The sequence below is a fragment of the Pongo abelii genome, chromosome 19 (genome assembly GCF_028885655.2).
Source record: "Pongo abelii isolate AG06213 chromosome 19, NHGRI_mPonAbe1-v2.0_pri, whole genome shotgun sequence".
Lineage (NCBI taxonomy): Eukaryota > Metazoa > Chordata > Mammalia > Primates > Hominidae > Pongo > Pongo abelii.
This window is the reverse complement of record NC_072004.2, coordinates 98,222,714-98,239,607: the sequence shown is the minus strand read 5'-3', so window position 1 is coordinate 98,239,607 and position 16,894 is coordinate 98,222,714. Positions and strand designations below refer to the sequence as shown.

General features: G+C 53.3%; 1 protein-coding gene across 11 annotated transcripts in view; it reads right to left on the bottom strand.

The window, feature by feature from the left end:
* The window catches only part of TBCD (tubulin folding cofactor D), a 202,595-nt gene that overhangs the window by 155,189 nt on the left and 30,512 nt on the right, over window positions 1–16,894 (bottom strand). For all 11 annotated transcript variants that reach the window (XM_054535917.2, XM_054535919.2, XM_054535913.2 and 8 more), the window contains one exon: window positions 2,287–2,332. In XM_054535917.2, coding sequence (XP_054391892.1) covers window positions 2,287–2,332 — 46 coding nt within the window. The remainder of the gene's footprint in view (window positions 1–2,286; window positions 2,333–16,894) is intronic.

Sequence of the window (16,894 nt, the reverse complement as noted above, 5' to 3'; positions counted from 1 at the left end):
GTGAGGTGATGGAAGACAAGGAGATGGAGGAAGGGGCAGTGGGGCGGGGACAGAGGAGGGGGATGGGGGCTGGAGCTGCAGGGCCCTGCGGGAAGCTCTGCCTTGAGGCTGGGAAATGACAGAAAGTGAACGTTCACCAGTTTTAGGTGGGCACCGTGACCTTGGGCAGAGGTGCCGTTTAACTCATAATGCTTGCCTATAAAACCAGGTCAGCTGAAAGAGCATCTGAGTAACTTCTCAGAAGGCTCCAACAGTGGGCAGGACGAGCGTGGGTGACAAGCACGACAGCCCGAGAGGGAGCAGGTCTGTGTTCACGTCATCAAGGACGCTCCTCCCGCCAACAGGGCCTGGCAACAGCTGCTCGCGTTCTCAGGTGTGGCGAGGACGTACTCACGTTCTCGGGTGTGGTGAGGACGTAAAGAGCCCCACCTTCCAGAGACACGTATGGAAGTGCACACAGGTGAGATGGCACTGTGTGTCCCTCCTGTGCGGTGCAGGGATGAAACGGGCCACACACGAAAACTCGCACACTCCTGAGAGAGACACGGGGCGTGCACGCCATTCTCTCTTCTTTATACATGTTTCAAATTTTCCATAATGAAAAACTTCTAAAAAAAGAAAGTTACTCAAATTTGATATTTGGATAGCTTCTTTTTTTTTATTTTTATTTTTTTTGAGACGGAGTCTTGCTCTGTCGCCAGGCTAGAGTGCTATGGCACGATCTCAGCTCACTGCAACCTCCAACTCCCTGGTTCAAGGGATTCTCCTGCCTCCACCTCCCGAGTAGCTGGAATTACAGGCATGCGCCACCACGCCCAGCTAATTTTTGTATTTTTAGTAGAGATGGGGTTTCACTATGTTGGCCAGGCTGGTCTCGATCTCCTGACCTCATGATCCACCTGCCTCGGCCTCCCAAAGTGCTGGGATTACAGGCATGAACCACCACGCCCAGTCCAGATAGCTTCTAAAACACAAAGGCTCTAAGGAGTTACTCTTTTTCCAGATGGTAAACCTCTGAGTGGAGAGAAACACTGCCCTCATTTTCAGAAACTGAGGCTCAATCTAAAATTAAGAGAATTGAGCCAGGCGTGGTGGCTCATACCTTTAAGCCCAGCACTTTGGGAGGCCAAGGCAGGGCAGATCACTTAAGCCCAGGAGTTCAAGACCAGCCTGGACAGCACAGCAAGACCCCACTGCAAAAATCAGCCAGGCGTGGTACAGCTCGCCTGTAGTCCCAGCCACTCGGGAGGCTGAGGTGGCAGGATGGCTTCAGCCCAGGAGGTCGAGGCTGCAGTGAGCTGTGTCATGTATTCCAGCCTGGGTGACATAGTAAGACGCAGTCTCAAAAAGAATAAATTAAGAGAATTAGGAAGAAGGCAAAAGAGGTGGTGGCTGTGGCTATCAGAGGAACATGGCTGCTCCTGGGCCCCAAGAAGCCAGGTCCAACCTCAGATCATGACACAGGCTTTGTCCAGACCTCCCTCACGAGACCCCAGGCAGCAATCCTTCTTTATCAAAGGACTAGGAAAGTGACAAAAAGTCCAGTTATTACGCCTGTAATCCCAGCATTTTGGGAGGCCGAGGCAGGCAGATCACTAGGTCAGGAGTTCAAGACTAGCCTGGCCAACATGGTGAAACCCCATCTCTATTAAAAATATAAAAATTAGGCCGGGCACGGTGGCTCACGGCTGTAATCCCAGCACTTTGGGAGGCCGAGGCAGGCGGATCTCAAGGTCAGGAGATCGACACCATCCTGGCTAACATGGTGAAACCCTGTCTCTACTAAAAATACAAAAAATTAGCTGGGCGTGGTGGCGGGTGCCTGTAGTCCCAGCTACTCAGGAGGTTGAGGCAGGAGAATGGCGTGAACCCGGGAGGCGGAGCTTGCAGTGAGCCGAGATAGTGCCACTGCACTCCAGCCTGGGCAACAGAGCGAAAATCCATCTAAAAAAAAAAATACAAAAATTAGCTGGGCGTGGTGGCGGGCGCCTGTAATCCCAGCTACTCGGGAGGCTGAGGCAGGAGAATTGCTTGAACCCAGGAGGCGGAGGCTGCAGTAAGCCAAGATTGTGCCACTGCACTCCAGCCTGGGCAACAGAGGGAGACTCAGTCTCAAAAAAAAAAAAGTCCAGTTACTAAAACCCACAACAAAAAAAAGAATGATAGTGTCCAAACATACCAATGTACAGTTCCTATATCTATGAATAAAATGTTAAGGAAAGACACTTGATTGTATATGAGCAAACTCACATCACAAAGATACCTTCTCTTAAAAACAAACCTTACCATAGGGCAAACAGTCTTCACGTTTTCCATGTTTAAATATTTGTGCCTTAAAAAAAAAAAAAAAGGGTTTTAATGTTACAAATACAAGTTTAAAACATAAACACGAATTGTGAAAACAATTCATCACATCTTTCAGAATTTTTATTCTAAACACTCACCACCTAATAATGAAGAAAACAGTTTCTGTACATGATAAAGTAATTATGAAAGACTAGTGAAATCATCTTCCAAAAGTTCATCTGAAAATAGGGATGCAATAATAAGTCCAGTCCCCTCATGGAGGCTGCAGCCTCTCCACCCCTCCCTCATTGATGTCATCACAAAATGTGCCCAAGTTTAAGTTCAGGGCACTACTAGCCTGGAAAAAGAAGACATCTCAGTAGGTTTTTAAAAATTCTCTGTGTATAAATAAAGTTACAAAGGATTAAAGTTACAGGCCAAACCACCTCGCACAAAGGCCTCCATCTGCATCCATGCTTCACCAACAAATGAGAAGGGTGACCAGCTCAGCCCATGTCTCACACACACACCTGGCAGCCCAGTCCCCACGATGTGCACACACCGACGTTATCACCTGGAGTCCATCAGACCAAACAGGAATATCAGATTTTCTCTCAAACACTGGTTCTAGCCCTCCTGAATTCTCAACCTGAGGTTTTACCTTCTGCTTTAAAGTCTGGAGGACAAATGTGATGATTCACATAAATATCCAAGCCCCATAATCAAAGAATCCTAGAACTGAGCCCTTCTAAGAAAAAGCGAATGAATTTCCTTTCCTTCGGAAAACAGAATTTCACAGTCAAGGTGAGAACTGCGTCTGTCTCAGACTATCTGCACCGCACACCGCGCCACCCCGTCCTGCTGTCACCCACCACACGGCAAAACGAAGAAGCAGGTGCCGCCCATAAGGAGATGCTCGGCCAAGGTGAAGAGGCTTTCACTAAATACTGGTGTCTTTTATTTGCATTATGAACCCTGTAAACTGCCTGATCTCTTAAGTGTAGAATAGAAACATCTTCTTAAAAGGAGAAGGAACTTAGACTCTCTCCATGAAGCCCGCTGGGGGGGTCTCCTAAGCGCTGAGTGGAGAAGCAGCAAAGCCACGCAGACCACCAGTCACACCTGTGGAGCAGATCCCACACCTATGAGCAAAACGGGAAGGAGACAGACAGACAGACCACCACCAGTCACACCTGTGGAGCAGATCCCAAACCTACGAGCAAAACGGGAAGGAGACAGACAGACAGACCACCACCAGTCACACCTGTGGAGCAGATCCCACACCTATGAGCAAAACGGGAAGGAGACAGACAGACAGACAGACCACCAGTCACACCTGTGGAGCAGATCCCACACCTATGAGCTAAACGGGAAGGAGACAGACAGACAGACAGACCATCAGTCACACCTGTGGAGCAGATCCCAAACCTACGAGCAAAACGGGAAGGAGACAGACAGACAGACCACCACCAGTCACACCTGTGGAGCAGATCCCACACCTATGAGCAAAACGGGAAGGAGACAGACAGACAGACAGACCACCAGTCACACCTGTGGAGCAGACCCCACACCTATGAGCAAAACGGGAAGGAGACAGACAGACAGACCATCAGTCACACCTGTGGAGCAGATCCCACACCTATGAGCAAAACGGGAAGGAGACAGCCAGACAGACCACCAGTCACACCTGTGGAGCAGAGCAGGGTCTCTGCATTCCCATTCCTCTGTCTGTAAAACAGGGCAGTGGCAGCACCCACCTCACTGAGCCACTCAGAATAACACATTCACCAAGGTGATCAGAGACTTAGCCCCTTGCTCTTTAGGGAAATGGATAGTAACACGTTCCCTACCAAGTGAATGGAGATGATCCTTGTTTGCCCAAAATGAGTTCTCATTTAACTTTAAGAACTCTTCCCTATCTTTAGTTTGTGTGAAATACAAAATTGAAAGTTAAATTATGTCACACCAATCCAGATGTATCCAACTTAATATGTGTTTTAACCCTAAGTCATCGGTTTACAGAGCAAACACTTGCTGAGCAGAAACCGTAGGGCACAGACAAGCTCCCAACGGGACGCAGGGTTCGGGGGCAGTCGCAGGGCCGAGCACACACTCAAATTCCCTGGGAGGTGGGCTGACGGCCTGAAGCCCACCAATGTGCAACGAGAAGCCTAACCGCGCCTGGGGGATAAGAAGACAAGACACTTCACAGAGAACCTGTCACTGCGGCCGGCTGGCCAGCTCAGTAGGGAACAGAGTCTGCCAGACGGACAATCAAGGGTCCCTCACCCACCACCTTGGTAGGCTTCCAACTGCCACAACCAACAGAGGCAGGCAGGAGCGATGCCAGTGACCCCCAATCCCAGGTCAGAAGCCTGGCGGCCTCTTTCAGGGTCTCTCCAGACACCTCCCCTTGAGACACTTCCTCCGGGAAGCCGGCTGCCATGCAGGAAGAGCCAGCTTCAGTCAAGGGCCCCCGCCGCACCCAGCCCTTCAAGGCATCTGCCACGTGGTCTTCTCGGCAGAGGCCTAGGCATCAAAGGGCAGTAACAAACCACCCCCTGCACCCCACCCTGTGAGGCCCCAGAATCGATCCATGCAAGAGTGCGGCTGTCACTGATGCCACCAGCTGTGGAGTACATTGTTCCACAACAAATAAACCTGGGAGCAGCTGAAATCTCATCCTACAGGAAAAGGGCACCACCATATCACCTGCAGCCACAGCCACATGACCAGATTCCAACAGCAGCGGGATGGAGAACATGGGGATGAACAGTGAAGTGCTCAACAACGAAGACCGCTACAGAGGCTGCTGGAAAACCCCAGTGGGAAAGGCCAGAACCTAAACCAGAAGAGCAGCTGTGCAGCTGTGGGTGGATGCAGGACAAAGATCTGGGAAATAACCGCTCTCAGCAACAGGCTACCATGTTCCCCAGTCTCTCTCAACAACGGGCTAGCGTGTCCCCCGGTCTCTCTCGGCAACGGGCTAGCGTGTCCCCCGGTCTCTCTCAACAACGGGCTAGCATGTCCCCCGGTCTCTCTCGGCAACGGGCTAGCGTGTCCCCCGGTCTCTCTCGGCAACGGGCTAGCGTGTCCCCCAGTCTCTCTCGGCAACGGGCTAGCGTGTCCCCCGGTCTCTCTCGGCAACGGGCTAGCGTGTCCCCCGGTCTTACTTGGCAACGGGCTAACACGTCGTCTGGTTTCTCTCACTAAATAAAAAGAATCCAAGACATTGTGAAATTCCTAGAGTGCCCTCACACATGAACATTCTTTAGTTACTAAATTCCTACGAAGTGTAGTACAACATTATCAACAGCAGACTAAGATACAAGTGGTGATGAGTTCTCGGGAAAGCAAGCATCATCTCTTGTAACTGGCCTGGATGCCCCACACCTGGAAAGGCCCAGCCCAGCTTCCACTGTCCCCAGCTACACACAGGAGACAGCACCAAGGCCAGGGCCCGCCACCATCTGCAGTAAGGGAGAAACCAGCACCCCATATGTTTACACGTTGAAGGTTCTTTTTCTCCTCACACTTCTCTCTACCCTGGGGACAGTTTCCAGCTGAATTACACAGGCAGCCTCCTGGGCATTCAGCACACACAGAGAAAAGCCCCAAAAGTTATCCACTTTCCCAGGCATTGGCGCAGGAGGGCAAAAGAGACGACAGGGAAGGAATGAGTCAATGAAGACAGGGCTTTGTTTCCATTTATTTCACTGAAAAGTGAGGCCGTCTTCGCCTGAGAAAGTGTGCAGTGTGCAGTGGCCAGTGCTCAGCGTGGTGGTGGGACGCGGAACCTGTCAGCAGGAGGACGCAGCCAGAGAGAGTGCACTCTAGTCATCAACGGTCTTGAGTGCTCATAAGCTAGGTCATAAAATGGGGGGCACAGCCCACTTTCATGGAAGCATAATGGGAACCAAATTAAAACCACCTGCTGAAAAACATACACTAGACAGAGGCAATGACACCAGGGATTAGAGAAAAACACCACTGCACGGTAAATGAGGAATGACTGCCAGGTCTGTTTTTGTTGTTCTAGAAACCAGCACAGCACAACGTGCAAACAAAAGGAGTTTCTCAGCAATCATCCTAACCCTAACCCCACCTTCCGATGGCTGGCTTCTCTGCAACGTGCCAGCCAGCTCCCCTCCCCGGGGCATGTTCTCCAAGCCCAGTAAATCACAGGCCGTCGAGCTACTCGGGAGCAAGCTCACCCGCTGCCAAGCAGGAGATGCTGGTTTGAGGCTCCCTTAAGACACTGCCAAATCTAGGCCAAGAAAAGCAACTCCACCCGAGGCCCTGGGAGAAGGGCCCCCCACACCACACCAGTTCAGGCTTGGCTCTGGCTGGTAACACAGGCTTCCGAGAAGCTGTAAGTGCCGGCTGGCACTGAGGCAGATGGCTGAGACCACGCTAGCTCCAGGCCAGCAGGTCACCCTGTGGCCCCACATAACCATGCCGACTCTGCAGACGAGGAGGGCGAGTCTGTTCCCCTTTCTGCCATCCCGAGTCCTGCTCCGACACCAAGAAATGGTACCTTGGGAAGCAACCAACCGCATCCGTGCCCCCACAGGCTCAGCACACGGAGGGCATCCGTGCCCCCACAGGCTCAGCACACGGAGGGCATCCGTGCCCCCACAGGCTCAGCACACGGAGGGCATCCGTGCCCCCACAGGCTCAGCACACGGAGGGCATCCGTGCCCCCACAGGCTCAGCACACGGAGGGCATCCGTGCCCCCACAGGCTCAGCACACGGAGGGCATCCGTGCCCCCACAGGCTCAGCACACGGAAGGCATCCGTGCCCCCACAGGCTCAGCACACGGAGGGCATCCGTGCCCCCACAAGCTCAGCACACGGAGGGCCGCCTTGTTCAAAGCCACTCTTGGGCATGCCACACTGAGGGGCCACAGGACAGGCACGGAAGAGGATCTTTAACACCAAAACAACCTTTCCAGGCTGGAATGCCTTGAGAGCAACCTCCAGACAGCCCCAGGTCCGTGCCTGTGCTGCAGCGAGTCCACCACGGCTAGGCCTTTCCTGGAGAGCAGTGAAACCCACGCTGGCCTGCACCCTGCAGAACGTGCAAAGGCTTCACTGAGGAACTCTGGTACGCTCGAGGCTCCCCTCAGCAGCAGGGCAGGAAAAGAGCCTTCCCACCACACCACTACTGGAGCCCAGAAAAATCACAACTTCCAGTGCATTTGCTGGCCTGCAAAAACCAAAGCGAGGGACATCTTAAAGAGCCCCACTACCACCCCTAGAAAGAGCAGCGGTTGCCCTAGACGGGACGGGAGAGCACTTGGAAACAGAAGAGAGCTTGTCCTCAAGGTGGGGCCCGGGGGGCGCAGGTGGGGCCAGGCCAGACCACTGCCTCCCCCAGGAGCGAGCACAATGCACTCCCCTCAGGACCACCACACATTCAGAGGAAAAAAGGCACTGACAGAAGTGAACATTTTCATTGCTGGATTGGTAAATGACTGATTACAATCAGAACCCCAGAGTGAAAAAATATACTGTTTCTGACAAAATAAATTTCTAACAAATTATAAAGAATTTTAAGAAAACAAATATCAAAATGAAAACTAATTTCAGGCTGGGTGTAGTGGCTCACGCCTAGAATCCTAGCGCTTTGGGAGGCCAAGGCAGGAGGGCTGCTTGAGCCTAAGAGTTCGAGACCAGCCTGGACAACATGGCGAGACCTTATCTCTACTAAAAATACAAAAATTAGCCACGTGTGGTGGCGTTCACCTGTTATCCCAGCTACTCAGGAGGCTGAGGTGGGAGGATGACTTGAGGCCAGAAGGTGGAGGTTGCAGTGAGCTGAGATCATGCCACTGCCGCCAAAAAAAAAAAAAGGTAATTTCACACAAAAATGCTTCAATAATCGAAATAATCACATCTAGCTTTTATCCTTCCAGAACGAAGTGTTATTTTTCACCAAACCTTGGACTGTAAGGTAAACACTGATTACCTTCACAGGTGGGGGCCACGCAAGGCCCAGCTCCACACCCCAGCACCAACCTGGCAGCCCCTGACCTGAGTCCATGTCCTCATCCATAAACCAAGGCAACACAGCTCTCAAAGAGAGTGTGGAAAACACAGAGTGATTGTGGCTTCCTACGTCTGTCATTCACAGGCATCATCCTTCGCCTCATTTATCAATCTGTTCATGACAGTGTATCGCGCTAGAGTCCTGCCTCGTAGAACATTCTGGTCAATGAGGAACCACATATTGATAGTGGGCCCATAAAATGATTTTATATATATACATATATATGGGGGGGGGGCGTGCGCACGCATGTATACACGTGTGTATACACATATAATTTTTTTTTTTTTTTTGAGACGGAGTCTCGCTCTGTCACCCAGGCTGGAGTGCAGTGGCACAATCTCGGCTCACTGCAACCTCCGCCTCCCAGGTTCAAGCGATTCTCCTGCCTCGGCTTCCCAAGTCACTGGGACTACAGGCGCCCGCCACCACGCCTGGCTAATTTTTGTATTTTTAGGAGAGATGGGGTTTCACCATGTTAGCCAAGATGGTCTCGATCTCTTGACCTCGTGATCCACCCGCCTCGGCCTCCCAAAGTGCTGGGATTACAGGCGTGATCCACCGTGCCCAGCTGATAATATATTGTTACTGTACCTTTTCTATGCTTAGATGTGCAAACACCACTGTGTTACAGTTCCCTGCAGTATTCAGCACAGTCAGGTGCTGTACAGGTTTGCAGCCTGGGAGCAGCAGGCCACACCACCTAGCCTGGGTGTACAGCAGGCCACACCACCTAGCCTGGGAGCAGCAGGCCACACCACCTGGCCTGGGTGTGCAGCAGGCCACACCATCTATGTTTAAGTGCATGCTATGGTGTTCACACAACGACACTGCCCAACGACGCAGTTCTCAGGACTACCCCCATTGTTAGGGGACGCATGACTGTTTCATGACTCACTCGGCATTTTAAAATGTTCTCAGCAGCCCACGTAGTGACCTCACAGCCATAAACAGCCAGCAGCATTACAGTATTCCAGCTTAAACAACTCCCCCATCACTGAGCCTTCTGGCTGCTATTCCGAGCTCATTCTGCACAGCCCATCTTTGCATGACAGGGACCAATGACTGCACTCACGTTCAGGTGTGTGTGATCACCTCTGGGGTGTGCCCCCTGCCCAAAGGCAACAGTTCTCACAGAAGAGAGGAGCAGTGAGCCCACGCACCTCCCAAGGCCCAGCAAAAGCTCGCAAAAGCCCTTTATTAATCGTGAACCCCCCCAGAGGTAAGATGCTAGAAAAGAGGTTAATGATCCATGGCCGGGCATAGTGGTTCACACCTGTAATCCCAGCACTTTGGGAGGCCAAGGCAGGCAGATCACGAGGTCAGGAGATTAAGACCATCCTGGCTAACACGGTGAAACCCCATCTCTACTGAAACACAAAAAAATTAGCCAGGCATCGTGGTGGGCGCCTGTAGTCCCAGCTACTCGGGAGGCTGAGGCAGGAGAATGGCATGAACCCAGGAGGCGGAGCTTGCAGTGAGCCAAGATCGCGCCACTGCACTCCAGCGAGGGCGACAGAGCGAGACTCCATCTCAAAAAAAAAAAAAAAAAAAAAAAAAAAAGGTGCAAGAGACACAATTCCTGCCACAGAAAGCCTGAAAACAAACCAGACAAAATAGAATCGTATGTAGCTCCCAAGCCACCAAGCAGCCCACGGGCTCAGTGGCAGCGAGAGGGTGACGGCGGCAGGAGAGACCACAAAGAGCAGTGGCTTTGCAGGGACCTGAAGGGGCATTGGTCTGGGAAGCGGGAGGCTCAGGCTCCAGCGTCTGATGTCAGAGAGGGGTCTGAGCTTCTCTCAGTGCAGGTGGGGGTGGCACAGCTCTGAGCCCAGCAGGTGGAGGAGGATCCACCAACCAAGAGGCCAGTGGATGTGGTTATCCACTGTGGACACCATGTGGAAGAGAAAAAAGGAGACACATAGAGGCAAGGCAGGAAGAACGGGCAGAGACATGGACAAGACTGTGCTAATGCCACATCTCCCAGACAGTGCTGCTGACATACGCTGGGGGCGGCACGGTGCACAGGGGGCCCACGGGATGGCCACTGAGCAGCTCTGCCAGGGCAGAAACAAGCGTGAGGACGGAGAGCATGGCTGAGAGCCGCCTGCTGCCTGGGGAGCCCGTGGAGGCCGGCGAGCCAAGCAAAGACACCAGGACACACGGGGGGATGGGGAGCCCCAGGCGTGGGCCACAGCCTGAGCCCTCCTGCTTCCGAGGCCAAGATGAGGCCACCCTTTACCCAGGCCACAGGCTTCCAAGGCCAAGGTGAGGCCACTCTTTACCCAGGCCACAGGCTTCCAAGGCCACCCTTTACCCAGGCCACGGGACAGCAGGTGTGCTGTCAGGATCAAGAGCACAGAGGCAGATGGGACAGAGCCTGGCACTCTGTGAGTGGACGGCTCACACCCTCCACCAGCACCTTTACTGCAGCCGACGGCCACAGGAGGGTAGCCGGGGAGCCCAGGCCTCCAGAGGGAACACTTCACAGAGGGAAATGGCTCCCACCTGGACCAGGCGGCAGAGCGGGACAGACTCAGGATGACGTGAAGCACAGAGCCACGTGCTGAGACGAGGACCCCCAGGACAGGGTGGCGGCGCAGCCACATGAGAACACATGAGCAATGAACCAGGAAAGGAGACATGTCAGAGCCACATCCACACAGGCAGGTGTGAGCGGACAGCAGGAGGGAATACGGTGTCTCAGGGATGAGCCCGGCTCCTGGGCCGTATGCACGGACAGCAGCACAGAAGCTCCCGTTTGTTACTGGGCTCCCGGGTAAACAGGCCGGGAGGGGAAAGTGACGGTACAACAGGTGTTACCTGGGACTTGCGGGTTCTGAAGTGTCACACGTGTACCCAACGGGTCCACAGAAGGAGGGCTTGAGAACCAAGGGCAGAAATTAGGAAATAAAGGTCAAGGGTGAATCAGAGCTGAGATATCAACAGCCAGGGCCAAAGCCTGAGGGACATCTACCTTAGAGGGAAGGTGCCTCTGAGGTGACTGCGTGGACAGTAAGGCATCAGGGGCCTGTGAGCCAGGTGAGGGCAGGGCAGGTGAGGGGGCACGGGCACCCCAACCTGCACAGGGGCCACAGGCCAGGACAACTGGGGCATGGGCCACTGAGACCCAGCTCTAGCCCACTCAGCACCAGCCCAGCCCAGCTCTCTGCCTGTCTGTTCCTCATCTAAGAACTGAGGGGGGTGAGGCTGGTGACCCACCAAGCCCCCTCCCCATCTAGCACATGACCCCACGACGGGCTGCCTGTGAGCACATGTCTGCGAGCAGGTCGTGCCACCTCAGCAGGGATGGGCCAGGGCTGATAGGAACTCAAAGGAGTGCGGCTCACCATGCAGGTTTCTATAAGACTCACAGCACTGTGCCCGCCCCACATAAAATGCTGAGTGATGGGAAATGAGTGTTAAGAGCTGGCTGCTCCAGATCTTTCCTTAACGCCACAAGGAAACCGAACCAGTGTGGCTTGGGGTACCTCGTTTCACCCAAATGCTACAGGAACATGATCTCTGGAAAGTACCCACATTCAAACTGCTCTTGCCCTATTTTTTCCATCCAAAACCTTGCCCCAAGAGAGCACTACAACTAAAAAGGACCACGTGGGTCATCTTCCTCTAGCTACACTGAACCCTAAATGGAACAGTAGGGTGCTGTTCCCTAAATCTGAAGAGAAATCAAAGCCTAAATGTGAAATGTTTTAGATAATCAGCTGTCTTCTTTCATCTTCAAAGACTGACTGTGCTAATTAGCCTCACACCAGCCTCTGCGGTGAGAGGTCTGCTGCTTCCCTCCCAGGTGGGGCGGGCGCTGGTGCTCACCCTGGCCTTGGGTCACAGAAGAGACGGAGTCAGCAAAGGGCCTGGGCACAGCTCACAGCAGCTCAAGCTCTGGTTCCCGGCCCACACACTCTCGGCCACAACCACTCCTACTTGGGGACCTGGCTGCTTTTATTAACTATAAAAAAGCAGAGTGGCTTCAGCACCTCTCTTCATAAGGGCCGAGCGGGAGCTGGGGGTGAGGCTGACAGTGCCAGCGTTCTTTGGCTTTCTTGGTTTTTAATGCTGTTGTGTGTGACTATTTTATCCTTTAACAAGAGTTGTGCTTTGTCAATGATAAAAATAAAAAGAAACTGCACTATGAAGGGGAGACTCAAGCCTAACAGCCGATAAGGGGAAGAGCACCCTATTACCACTTCCATAGTCAACAGCCCCTTCTCGCAGTCCAAGTCCCCCAGCCCCGCCGCCGCCTCCCAGCCATTTTGAGAACACACAAGGAGAAACCCACTCCACACAGTTGACAGTCTTCCAATCAGAGCGCTAGAAACCAAGAGAGCACAACTATCAATCAGCAAGCAGAGTCACACACGAAATGACATTTTCCTTTTTGTAAATTTTTTTTTAGATGAGTCTTGCTCTGTTGCCCAGGCTGGAGTGCAGTGGCGCCATGTCAGCTCACTGCAACCTCCACCTCCCGGGTTCAAGCGATTCTCCTGCCTCAGCCTCCCAAGTAGTTGGGATTACAGGCGCCCGCCACCACGCCCAACTAATTTTTGTATTTTTAGTAGAGACAGGGTTTCACCACGTTGGCCAGGCTGGTATCAAACTCCTGGCCTCAAGTGATCCACCTGCCTCGGCCTCCCAAAGTGCTGGGATTACTGGCATGAGCCACTGCACCCAGCCCATTTTCCATTTTTAATGTGTTTTTCTCCTTCCTTGAATTTCCTCAATTTGCATTAATCTTAATGCTTAAATTGGGACTAAACCAAAGGGTGTTTTTAAAGCTGGAGTACAGGGGCCTTCCAGGGAAATTACATTGCCAAACACTTGCTTCCCTCCCACAGGAGTTAAAAACCCTCACTGCAAGGGAACTACGCTTCGAGGGAAATGAAGATCAAATCCTGGTTTCGATGGTACTTGTTGAGAGTTCACCTGTTTCGCCCACAGTAATGAACAGGTGGATGACAATGAAGCCAAGTGCATCAAAGGAAACAGATGAAACCCTAAGCAAAATCCACCTGCAAGTTTCATCATGTACAGCGGGCGCCCAGCCTCTGCCTGCAGCTCTGCCAAGCCCAAAGTGAAACCTCCCGCCCGCCCAGCACCCAGCACGACTTCCTCCTGCTGAGGCAAACTGGATCAGACCAAACGGACCCTTCCAAGAGACAGAAGGGAAACAACACGCATGGCTCTGGAAAGACTCGAGATGCTCCAGCAGCCGCCCAGGGCTTCAGACGCTCTGGAAGGGACGTGCTGGCCCCAGGAGCTGCCAGAAGCCCGGCCCCGCCAGGCGTTGCTTCACGGCAGTTTCATTCATTCCCTTCCCAGGGATTTCAGCCGGCTGCGTCAGACAATTGCTCACTCTTGCTGAGGGCAAATCTCTGAATAGTTCTGAGGTGCTGCTGCCAAACTGCCTGGGTGCTCTGCCCTGAACGGCAGGACAGCACGCCTCACTCTTTGCCAGCACATGCCAGGGGGTGGCACAAGGCTCGGCTCTCCTAAGCCTTTGAGAAGACCTTTTTACACCTCGGGAGGAAGGGGAAAAACGAACATCTCTCCACCTCAACGTGGAACTTGGAGATGTCAAAATAAAAAGCACTTCCCCACTCCTGGCTGGTTTGACTTTGCTACAGGAATTCCCACCTGTCCCAGCAGCTAGCAGGGGAATGGGGCAGCGAGCCGGCCCGCCCGCCCACCCTCTGGGTATTCCAAATGCAGGCTGTGTACCACGTGCCTCCCATTTGGGATGGAAGAACAGAAAACTTGGGAACAATCTAGAGAAAACCAACAAGATCATCAAAAAAAAAAAAAAAAGTAAAGAACCGAACCCACGACAAAGAAACTGCAGAACTAGACACACGTGGCCACAAGACCTTCCCAAGCCGAGAAAGACTCGGAGTCCTGCACCCAGGGGACACCGTGGAGCCCTCCAAGGCAGCCTGAACACAGTGGCCCACGGCCCCTCACCAGGAGGCTGCCTCTGCCACAGCCAGCCTGGCCAGGAGCCGGCACGCCTCACCTGCCTACAAGTCCCTGGGCAGCCACAGCTGGCTCCAGCCCCAAGGCTGGGGTATCCTGCTGACCCAACAGCATGGGGTGGGGAGGGGAGAGGAGCGGAGGCTCCCAGGCCAGGCTGAAGAGAGCTGCAGGAGACCCCTAGAAGCCCGTTAAGAGACTGGACAGAAATCAAATGTGCCTCCCCTCCCAAAGCAGCACCCACGCTCGGGGCAGGGCTAACAGCCTCCCCTGCAGAGGCACCACACTCACCACACTCAGGGCTAACGGCCTCCCCTGCAGAGCCATTGGAGACAACCAGCTCCGGTCACATCCTGTTAGACCTCCCATGTGCTCTCCTTGACCTGAGACGTTTTTCCCAGACAGCACTGAGTTTTATTAGGGATTTCATTAAGGTTAAATCTCTAGGGATGAGGGAATCCTAGAGGGCAGAGAGAAGCCCAGGAAGCCGCCTGAGATCCTGTGAGCCACAGGTTCTATGGTGGGATCGCCACCTGGTTCCAGGTGCAGGTGATTATAAGGACACTGCTTTGGCCCCACGGGCTGGTAGGCTGGGCAATTCTTCCCCACCCAGAACACGATCATGAAGGCTGTGAAGCTGAAGAGCTGCTTACACCATATTCCAAGAAACAGGTGTAGGGGACGTATCCACATGGATCCTGACACACATGTAGGTGCCAACATTGTCATTTCACCAGTCCAACCTCAGGCCAGGTGGTCCCAGTCACAGCATGGACCCCCTCCCACTGCGATGGGTCGGATCCAGTGGTCTCAGTCACACAGCATGGACCCCCTCCTGCTGCGATGGGTCAGATCCAGTGGTCTTAGTCACAGCATGGACCCCCTCTCACTGCGATGGGCCGTAACCAGTGGTCTCAGTCACACAGCATGGACCCCCTCCCACTGCAATGGGTCAGGTCCAGTGGTCCCAGTCGTAGCGTGGACCCCCTCCTGCTGCAATGGTTCGGGTCCAGTGGTCTTAGTCACAGCATGGACCCCCTCTCGCTGCGATGGGCTGTAACCAGTGGTCCCAGTCACACAGCATGGACCCCCTCCCACTGCAATGGGTCAGGTCCAGTGGTCATAGTCACAGCATGGACCCCCTCCTGCTGCGATGGGTGGGGTCGGTGGTCTCAGTCACACAGCACTGACCCCTTCCCACTGCAATGGGCCGGATCCAGTGGTCCCAGTCACACAGCACGGACCCCCTCCCGCTGCAATGGGTCGGCGGATCCAGTGGTCCCAGTCGTAGCGTGGACCCCCTCCCGCTGCGATGGGTCAGGTCCAGTGGTCCCAGTCACAGCATGTACCCCCTCCCGCTGCAATCGTTCGGGGAGCTGCGGCAGTTGCCACACCCCATGCCACCAGCCAGGTAGGGCTCATGGTCTTCCACACGCATGTCATACTTCTTGGCAGTAGCGGCCCATTCTTCTGGGGTCTTAGGGCCCTAAGAGCGTGTCCTCGGTCGTGTGGGAGGCTGTCTGCACACCCAGCATCACAAACATGAAGGTGAAGCTACCAGAATCCCAGGACCCCCACCCTGACCACTGCCATCTTCCCCTTCTTCACATTTCCTCAGTGGGACTCAAGGCAAAAAATGAAGAATCCAATTGCACCAAAATCCACCACCTTTACCAGAATTGCCTAAAACATAAAACACACATTCCCTGAGGATCCACGGACCAATGGCACAGTGGGCACATCTGAGACCTGCGTCCTCCCTGCCCTACCCCTCCAGCCCCGTACCCTTCAAGGCCTCAGCCTGCCCTGACCTCCACGATAGCAATGAATCCTCTTTAGGCATTGAGGACGCTGCCTCAGCACAGCCGGAACAAGGGGCACCTGGGGACACAGATGGCACATCTGTACCTGCAATGCCCAAAAATGCCTGGCAAGAGCAGGTCCTCTATTTCATCAGTGCGACAGGTATGCCATCAGAAAAATCTTTTCAGAAAGACTTCAGAAAGATGGAAACATTCCAAATTTTGCTTAAAATTTTATTAAAAACTAGTGTTATGTACCCAAGGGTACTGAAAGTATTAAGTTGGGTTTGTTTTTTTTGTTTTTTTTCTGGCAGAGTCTTGCTCTGTCACCTAGGCTGCGGTGCAGTGGCATGATCTCAGCTCACTCAACCTCCGCCTCCCAGGTTCAAGCAATTCTCCCGCCTCAGCCTTCCAAGTAGCTGGGATTACAGGCCCGCGCCACTATGCCTGGCTGTTTTTTGCGTTTTTAGTAGAGATGGGGTTTCACCATGTTGGCCAGGCTGGTCTCGAACTCCTGACCTCAAGTAATTTGCCTGCCTCGGCCTCCCAAAGTGCTGGGATTATAGGCATGAGCCACCGTGCCCGGCCTGAAAGCATTAAGTTTAAACAAAAACTTGCACATGAAAGTTCTTCACAGCGTAATTTGTAACAGCGGAAAATACCCACACGCTGGCATACGGAAAACACCCACACGCTGGCTTATGGAAAACACCCACACACTGGCATATGATTCAGCCATAAAGGGAACGAGGCACTGACAACACCACA